The sequence below is a fragment of the Coregonus lavaretus genome (genome assembly GCF_964263955.1).
Source record: "Coregonus lavaretus genome assembly, chromosome: 3".
In the NCBI taxonomy this organism is placed as follows: Eukaryota; Metazoa; Chordata; class Actinopteri; order Salmoniformes; family Salmonidae; genus Coregonus; species Coregonus lavaretus.
The window spans coordinates 71,644,612-71,654,718 of record NC_139990.1 but is presented as its reverse complement, the minus strand read 5'-3'; the positions used below and the strand labels follow the sequence as shown (position 1 = coordinate 71,654,718).

The 10,107-nt window shown below is 44.6% G+C and overlaps 1 protein-coding gene across 1 annotated transcript in view; it reads right to left on the bottom strand.

Annotated features, from left to right (window-relative positions):
* Positions 1-1,055: 1,055 nt before the first annotated feature.
* The window catches only part of LOC311122458 (ER membrane protein complex subunit 2), an 81,017-nt gene continuing 71,965 nt past the window's right edge, over positions 1,056-10,107 (bottom strand). The window contains exon 11 of the mRNA XM_084158066.1: positions 1,056-1,631. Coding sequence (XP_084014192.1) covers positions 1,545-1,631 — 87 coding nt within the window. The 3' untranslated portion in view covers positions 1,056-1,544. The remainder of the gene's footprint in view (positions 1,632-10,107) is intronic.

Here is a 10,107-nt window from a genome sequence, read left to right as displayed (position 1 = left end):
CTCCACAAGAACAGGCCTAATTGCCTGGGTTGGCAAGTAAATTACATCCTCTCTCAAATTAAACATCCTTCATTGCTCTTCAAATGCGTAATTTACATTCAGTAATTCCTGTAAAAGTAACCACTATCAGTTTATGCTCAGAAAAAGTCCCTTGGCTTTCATTGGTTCTGCCAGATTGGTGTGCAAAATCAAATGCAGACACATCATACACTGACCATGGTATTAAAAACGGCTTTCTCCACTTCAGCTTTGAGCTCCGCGACCTCTTTAAATCCTAAAGCTGTCCAAAAAAGGCCATAAACTCAACGCTCAACTTTTCCATCAGTCTGCGAGTGAAATTATGAGACAATTGCTGCGACTTAATAAACAAAAAGCGATCTAAGTACCAGCTGACCCTGCACGGGTGAGCGAGAAACAAGACATTCATTTGGACCAGCCCGGATCCGACAATCACAAATGAGTGTGGTATAAGGAAACCAGACCTCCTTTTCACTGCATTAACATCTATTTTTCCCCCCTCATTTATAAATGTTCCCAGATTCATGAATTTGATTTGTCTGTGTTTTAATTACTGGCCGCCAGTCCGTGTGCTCTGGGTCTCCCTAAACTGAAATGACAGAGGTGTTCTGCCGCGCCGCCACGCGTTGCAGTTACAGAGCCCTTATGGTGTCTGGGTAATTGAAGGGCGGGATTCCCAGCTGGATCCAGTGTGAGAAGCAAAGGCCTTTAGCCTTGCTGCTGTTCATTTAATGAGAACGCTTCTCTCCCGCTCACTGGATAATGGCTAAAGCAGACAGCTCTAGTGTTGCTGATTGCTCTGCTGTTGCTACTGGTGGGGTAGAGTGGCTGGAGCTCAAACACCATAAGATCAGAGAAAGCTTACAGAGAGAGGATTTTATCATCATTATCATAAAAGTAATGAATCTGCCGTTAACATTATCAGTTGAGCCAATGTACTGATAAGAAAGATTGGTCCTATACACAAAAACAAAATAGACCCCAGGAAAATCCCAAAGACCAACCCACTGAAATGAGAAGATTTGCTCCAGACTGCGAACAATTCAAACCTTTATTAAGACATCTGGATGGACTGACAGAGAAAAAAACAATAGTTACAAAATAAAAACGTTTCATTTCATTTACAGACATAAGGAAATCTCGGAGGGCCTAGCTGCATACAGACGGACCTGTCCAAGCCCTCTCTTTATATTAGCATTTATTACAGCCACTCTCTTCTCTACTCACATCTCAGTCCCTGATCTCAATGCGGGAGCATCCTCTACCTGGCCTATGTCTCAAATGTCACCCCATGTATCCCATATAGTCCACTATATTTGCTCAGATAGGGCTCGGGTTAATAGTACTGCACTATAAAGGGCACTATGTAGGGCGTAGGGTGTCATTTCAGACACAGCCCTGCTCTAAATCATCAGGGGGAGGATAGGGGTGGTGGTGGTCGAGCCTGGAGGGGGTAGGGGAATGGAGGGTGCACAGCTCTGAGCCAACAGAGCTGCCTTGTTGAGCCATGTAGTTGGGGGTGGGGCTTAGGACATGGTGATCTGCATGGACTCCAGCATCTCCTCCACGGCCTTCACGGAGCATTTGTTCTCCTTTGTCCCGCGACCGGCCAGCTGCATGACAGAGAGAGAAGAGAGAAAACATCAGCTCATCACATCTTTAAAGAGGCCAAAGCACAGGGCTGGCTGAGGGAGAGCCAGCCAAGCCAACACACTCTATCGCACACTCAGTGTCACGATAACCTCATAGCCCTATCTCACGCTTCACCACATCAGGTCAAAACAGTTCAATCTGCAGACAACAGACTAAATTACACTGCGTATACCAAACATTTGGAACACCTTCCTAATATTGAGTTGCACTCAGAACAGCCTCAATTCGTCCGGGTATGGACTCTACAAGGTGTCGAAAGCGTTCCACAGGGATGCTGACCCATGTTGACTCCAGTGCTTACCATAGTTGTGTCAAGTTGGCTGGATGTCCTTTGGGTGGTGGACCATTCTTGATACACACGGGAAACTGTTGAGCGTGAAAAACCCAGCAGCGTAGCAGTTCTTGACACAGACCGTTATGCCTGGCACCTACTACCATACCCCGTTCATAGGCACTTAAATCTTGTCTTGCCCATTCACCCTCAATGACACACAAACACAATCCATGTCTCAATTGTCTCAAGGCTTAAAAATATTTATTTAACCTGTCTCCTCCCTTTCATCTACACTGATTGAAGTGGATTTAACAGGTGACATCAAAAAGGGATCATAGCTTTCACCTGGATTCACCTGGTCAGTCTATGTCATGGAAAGAGCAAGTGTTCTTAAGGTATTGTATACTCAGTGTATATAAACTCCACAAAACCAGCATAATGGGGCAACGTTGGAATGTCACATCAGCAGCCTGACAAACCTAGAATGATAACCTGACAGAAACACATGAAGCACCATGATGAAGACAGACTGGCCATGGGCAATTCCAGAGTGACTAACGGGGCAAAGAGAAGAGAAGCACCACCTGGAGTCAGGGATGTTCCTGGCCTGTTGCAAAAGAGCTGTGTGTCTGTGTGTGAGGAGGGGGAGAGGAGAGAGAGGGAGGGCCAGGATGTCCTGATGACTCATTGTCTCACGGCCGCACGTCTGGACAGCCCCAAACAGCCCCATAAACCACTGCTCCTAATCTCTGCCCCCCTCTCTCTCTGCCCCACTCTCTCCCTCTGTGTATGTGTGTCCACGGGCCAGACTGGACTTCCTCTGTGACTCACACACACAGCCACTCAGACCTCTCCATCTCCCAATTAAACCACAATCAGCCCTGCTATTATCGGAACTCTCCTCTCGGCCCTGTCCCCAAACTACAGAGACTAACAGAGAACCTAATTTAGCCACGCTAGGCTAGGAGTTAGGACATGTGCCCCCCTGCAACAACAACCACAGGCACTTGGCATTAGTGAGTTGTGCGGTAGACTACGCCTCATTCCCATTACAATAACTGCTATTTGGGCACAGGGACAGCAGCGTCGGGGAAAGCGTCCTAAGACTTGAGAGCAGGGTTGGTGTGTGTTTGTAAGGCAACATCTGCAGCTGGGCGGAGAGCACACAGACAAGTCAGAGCAGCGCAGCGGAGGATATCTTTGGCCCTTTCTCAATAAAAGCATTATGAAAACCACATTAACCCCCTGTGCTGAAACAGAGACTGTGTTCCTTTCTCCCACATGGCTGATGTGCCATTTCTGGCTGGACACAGAGAGGGGCATATTCGGCCTGTCCTCAGGAATGAGCGATGGGTCTCCGGAGATGCTCTGGCTCCTCATTATAGACCAACATTCAATCCCAAGCTAACCCTAACCCTCTTTATCTGGCTTCTACCAGTTTTGCTAAATAGCAGAGTGCTTTACAGTAAATGTGTATATTCTAATACAAATCCACATTAGACAAGGTGAGTTTCCCACCATACAAATGTAAAGCGCTGCCACTTGGAGAACCTGGAAAAGCATTAGGCTATATAAATACAATCCATTATTATCGGAATAGTGAGGTGGGGCTTGCTGTCAACCATTTATGAACCTGTTGATATACTGTATGCACACACATGCATATCCAATATGATGTTTCCATATGGGGTAAAACTGTGTTTTCAGAGTGTGTCATAGAGAGGGAACTTGGTGAAAATGTACCTTTGGCAAAGAAGTAATTTCCGAGTGTGACTCATGCAGATGTATTAAAGCGGTGGTGTGGGGGCGGTGTGGTGTGGGTGAGGGGGAGTTGATGACGGTCAGCGCGTTTTGCTGTGTGCTTCCCTAATGTCCCATTATCCCCAACCACAGAGCCAGGCAGCCAATTATCTCGCTTGCCTAAGGTGAGGGGACTGTATTAACTCCAGCCCTGAACTCGAACAATCCAACTCGAGAAAGACTAATCAATGACCGAAAAAAATATGGCTCCACTGTCTATATTTCATTAGTTTATGTAACTGTAGGGTATATGTACAAACGAAAAACCACTAAAACGCCACAATTCAAGTGTTAAAATCTATCAAACCGTCAAAGATCATTCATTATTAATTTGTTAAGGACAGATCTTAAGGAACATTATGAATGAAAATGCATTTCAAAAGAACAGAATTGCATATTTTGAGTTTAAATATATTACTGTGCTTTAATTGTTGCGAATGCACGCTAGGGACTGTCCCGGGAACACTTCACATTTCCTGAAAAAAACTAAAATGACACGACACGGGACATTACAACATTTTCCCCCAATGTTGACACTAATGCAATTCTACAAAATACACAGCAGCAGTTTACCAAAAATGTAATAGCACATTATCCAAACATGTTGTCGCATGGAAGCCTTTAGCCTAGCATATTAACTTCACACAAAGTCGCCATAAATTCAAAGCACACGCATAATTGACACTGCCTGACTGCACGTGCCACCCCGAATGCAGTTAATAAACCCTACAGGAAACCCCTACACCATAGGCTATAAAAGATTGTGCACCGTTTCGTACTTGCTGCCCATACGAGAGCTATGATTCGACAAAGCTATTTCCAGGATACACTCTGTGCGTCCTGAGCGCCTGTCGAGACAGCCTACTGCTAAAATGTGCTGAATTAATTGAGGAACATGATAATGCTCGGAATTTATGAACGGCCTGTTTCGCAATTCACAATAATGTAATTTTGGTCACTGGCATAGTGACCATATCTTGATTTATATACTGGGACTATTTGTTACGTTACCCAGCAAGAAAACCAAAAAAGTCGCTCAAACAGAAGGGGGAACTACCAAAGAGTCACTGACAACAACTAAAACAAAACAGGTGCAGTTTTAGGAGGGGTTCTAAAAGACACTCATTGGGTCTCCACTGAAAGTTGCATAGCAACAACAACTGGGACCTAAAAGACACCCACCATGAGCACCCCACTACATTTGCCCACTAAGAGGCAAACAAAAGAAAAATCCACAACAAACTTAGACAGGAAGCAAACCAAAACAGGTGTAACACATATTGACTAACGACGTGACATCAATCGATACGCCCTGCGTGCTAACGAGCTATACGTGCTAAAGTCCAACCTCATAACATTAATGGAAAAACCAAAACCTGTAACACCTTCCCCCTTAAGACAACAAATATATCCTATATTTTTGTTGGACAAGTTCTCTCACCACCAACAGAAAACAACTTCCATTGCACAACATAACCAACTTAAATTAATCACTACTTAAATGCGTCGACTTCTCCAATATAAACATTGCCACTACTGGCTGTCAACAATTAAATACAAGACAAAACAGCCACCTCTATTTTTCTTTCTATAGTTGCCCAAAACTCGCAAGTTTTCGTAAAACTCACATACGCTTCTATAACTCTCGTCCCCTTCGAACGAGCGCAACCAAAACAAAACTCATCTCCAAAATGTGCAGTAAAAATAAATTGTGAGCCAGGGCTACACACTGGCTAAACACAAAACGTATTGAATGCCCACCCTTGAAAGACAATCAGCAACCAAGTTGTCCTTACCACAGACATGTCTGATTTCAAGGGGAAACTCCTGTAATATACATACCAACTTTCCTCTTGTGATTTTCCTTAGTGTAAAGGAGTGGCAGCGCACATGATCAAATCAAATCATATTTTATTTGTCACATGCCCGAATACAACCTTACCGTGAAATGGTTACTTACAAGCCCTTAACCAACAATGCAGTTCAATAAATAGATGGTTAAGAGAAACTGGTTACCACTCTTTGCTTTGGGCAAAGGACCAACACAATCCACCAAAACCCTGCTGAAAGGTTTGTCAAAAGCAGGAATAGGTTGCAAAGGTCCAACCGGTACAGCTTGGTACGGTTTACCCGTCCGCTGGCAAACGCGACAGGATTTACAGTAAGACAAAACATCCTGTTTCAGACCAGGCCAGAAGAAGTTATCCAAGATACAGTCATACGTCTTGTTGACCCCAAGATGGCCTGCCATACTACCATCGTGAGCCAACCTCAGTATCTCTTGTTGAAGCGTAACTGAAACTGCAATTTCAGATACACTGGGCCAATCGTCTTGCCCAGAAGTGGCACGAGAACTCCATATCCTCATTAGAATACCATCTCTGTCAAAGTAACGCACACTAACTTCATCAAACTCCGCCTCTTGACATATCTCAGCAAAAAGAGGGGAGAGGGAAACATATTTACTCTGTTCCGAAATCAGCTGCTTCCTAGACATCAAAGTGTCAACTGTAGGGACCTTCTCTTCCTTCAGTGGTCCTACAAACTCTCTCATCTTTGGAGTATTCAAAGGAGAGGTCAACTCAGGAGGTTTACCGAAATCAGGATCACCCATAAACGTCTCGGACAGATCGACCATGGTGGGATCGCTGACATCCTCCTCAAAACTAGCACACACTGGGAACTCTCCAGGGTACTTTTCTGATAACCCATCGGGTTCCTCTACTCTGGGTTCCTTACAAATGACAGGATTTGGCACAACCTTCCCTCCAACCAAATCTGATAACTATGAATTATTCCCGGTATTGAAACTCGGTAGATTTTCAAGGAAAATATTAATCCCTAGTGCAAATGGGGAGCGCATGTAATCGTGGTAATTCTGCCAAAAAGTTATACTCTAAAATAGGGAAAGTGTAGGGTTAAATACGCAAGACATTTCCTAGTCAGTTGCACAACTGAATGCATTCAACCAAAATGTGTCTTGTGCGTTTAACCCAACCCCTCTGAATCATAGAGGTGCAGAGGGCTGCCTTTATCAAAGTTCATGTCGACCCAATGGGTAATTGTTAAGTTGTTTGGCAAGGATAGGTGATTTGGAAACAGCATAATCTGCTCTTTCTGATACTATATAGACATAAAAAGATCTTACCTGCTTGTGACTATGTAGGAGTCACTCTGTTTAATTTCCCTGCCGGGCCCTGTCTTTCCGTTTTCAGTAGTAACATTTTTAACGGCCTTGCCCCAGTCGCTTTGACCCCATTGTGACGTCTGCTCCCACAACACCACTCACCTGCTGCCTTTTCTCGTACTGAGGTATGACAATCACCAGGTACAGCGGGTCATAAAAGCGGGATGGCTGACACGAGCAGCCCTTTAATGCCCCCATCAATCAGTCAGCACAAGCACACAGCAGCCAGGCCAGCCCTGCGGAGGCCCACAATGATCCACAGCGGCTCCCTTTCAAATAGCCCAGGACCCATTTAAAAAGGAGGAGAAAAAAAGTCAACCTTGCGCCCTGTCATTTTTCCTCTCACACGCAGGGTGGGGTCCCGCTGCTCTGCTGCCCCTGCCATTACCAGGCAACTTAAAACAAACACAGCCCAACAGGTTGCTGGCTGGGCCCGCCGGTAGCCTCTTCCTGTTCCCTGGCTGATAAGGGTGTGGCTCTGGCTCTGTCTGAGAGTGGAGACCAAACACACATGGTATTTTCCCTTGTGCATTTACTCACCAAATAGAAACACTTAAAATGTGAATAAATATTCCACACCCACAGTGTTGAGTGTAACATTGTAAAGTGTGCCTGACTGACTGATTGACACCACCCACAGTGTTGGAAAACTAACACAGTTAAGTGTTCTTGATTAATCAACACCCAACGTGTTAGAGACCCAACACCCATACTACTACTAACCTCTGTGGTGGAAACCCTCCCAGCACTCCAGGAGGGAAAGACAGCGCTGAGTGTGTCAAGACGTGGGCTTTAGTGGCTCAGCGGGGTTCCACTCTCCCGACAGAGCCCGCACATGCAGAGCAAGGAACTGCTTATTACATGTTTAACTGTCAATGCCTAAATAAGCAACATATATCACCCCTTATGGCAGAAAATAGTTATATTAAATATGCATTTACACTACCGGTCAAAAGTTTTAGAACACCTACAGTGAGGGAAAAAAAGTATTTGATCCCCTGCTGATTTTGTACATTTGCCCACTGACAAAGAAATGATCAGTCTATAATTTTAATGGTAGGTTTATTTGAACAGTGAGAGACAGAATAACAACAACAAAATCCAGAAAAACTAATGTCAAAAATGTTATAAATTGATTTGCATTTTAATGAGGGAAATAAGTATTTGACCCCCTCTCAATCAGAAAGATTTCTGGCTCCCAGGTGTCTTTTATACAGGTAACGAGCTGAGATTAGGAGCACACTCTTAAAGGGAGTGCTCCTAATCTCTGATTGATTGCTTCTGTGGACAGGTGTCTTTTATACAGGTAACAAGCTGAGATTAGGAGCACTCCCTTTAAGAGTGTGCTCCTAATCTCAGCTCGTTACCTGTATAAAAGACACCTGTCCACAGAAGCAATCAATCAATCAGATTCCAAACTCTCCACCATGGCCAAGACCATAGAGCTCTCCAAGGATGTCAGGGACAAGATTGTAGACCTACACGACCATCGCCAAGCAGCTTGGTGAGAAGGTGACAACAGTCGGTGCGATTATTCGCAAATGGAAGAAACACAAAAGAACTGTCAATCTCCCTCGGCCTGGGGCGCCATGCAAGATCTCACCTCGTGGAGTTGCAATGATCATGAGAACGGTGAGGAATCAGCCCAGAACTACATAGGAGGATCTTGTCAATGATCTCAAGGCAGCTGGGACCAACTCACCAAGCAAAACAATTGGTAACACACTACGCCGTGAAGGACTGAAATCCTGCAGTGCCCGCAAGGTCCCCCTGCTCAAGAAAGCACAAATACAGGCATGTCTGAAGTTTGCCAATGAACATCTGAATGATTCAGAGGAGAACTGGGTGAAAGTGTTGTGGTCAGATGAGACCAAAATCGAGCTCTTTGGCATAAACTCAACTCGCCGTGTTGGGAGGAGGAGGAATGCTGCCTATGACCCCAAGAACACCATCCCCACCGTCAAACATGGAGGTGGAAACATTATGCTTTGGGGGTGTTTTTCTGCTAAGGGGACAGGACAACTTCACCGCAAAGGGACGATGGACGGGGCCATGTACCGTCAAATCTTGGGTGAGATCCTCCTTCCCTCAGCCAGGGCATTGAAAATGGGTCGTGGATGGGTATTCTAGCATGACAATGACCCAAAACACACGGCCAAGGCAACAAAGGAGTGACTCAAGAAGAAGCACATTAAGGTCCTGGAGTGGCCTAGCCAGTCTCCAGACCTTAATCCCATAGAAAATCTGCGGAGGGAGCTGAAGGTTAGAGTTGCCAAACGTCAGCCTCAAACCTTAATGACTTGGAGAAGATCTGCAAAGAGGAGTGGAACAAAATCCCTCCGGAGATGTGTGCAAACCTGGTGGCCAACTACAAGAAACGTCTGACCTCTGTGATTGCCAACAAGGGTTTTGCCACCAAGTACTAAGTAATGTTTTGCAGAGGGGTCAAATACTTATTTCCCTCATTAAAATGAAAATCAATTTATAACATTTTTGACATGTGTTTTTCTGGATTTTTTTGTTGTTATTCTGTTTCTCACTGTTCAAATAAACCTACCATTACAATTATAGACTGATCATGTCTTTGTCAGTGGGCAAACGTACAAAATCAGCAGGGGATCAAATACTTTTTTCCCCTCACTGTACTCATTCAAGAGTATTTCTTTATTTTTTACTATTTTCTACATTGTAGAATAATAGTGAAGACATCAAAACTATGAAATAACACATATGGAATCATGTAGTAACCAAAAAAGTGTTAAACACATTTTATATTTCAGATTCTTCAAGTAGCCACGCTTTGCCTTGATGAAAGCTTTGCACACTCTTGGCATTCTCTCAACCAGCTTCATGAGGTAGTCATCTGGAATGCTTTTCCAACAGTCATGAAAGAGTTCCCACATATGCTGAGCACTTGATGGCTGTTTTTTCTTCACTCTGCGGTCCAACTAATCCCAAACCATCTCAACTGGGTTGAGGTCGGGTGATTGTGGAGGCCAGGTCATAGCCCTTACACAGCCTGGAGGCGTTTTGGGTCATTGTCCTGTTGAAAAACAAATGATAGTCCCACTAAATGCAATCTGAGGTGCAGTTAACTCTAATGAACTTATCCTCTGCAGCAGAGGTAGAAGTAACTCTGGGTCTTCCTTTCCTGTGGTGGTCCTCATGAGAGCCA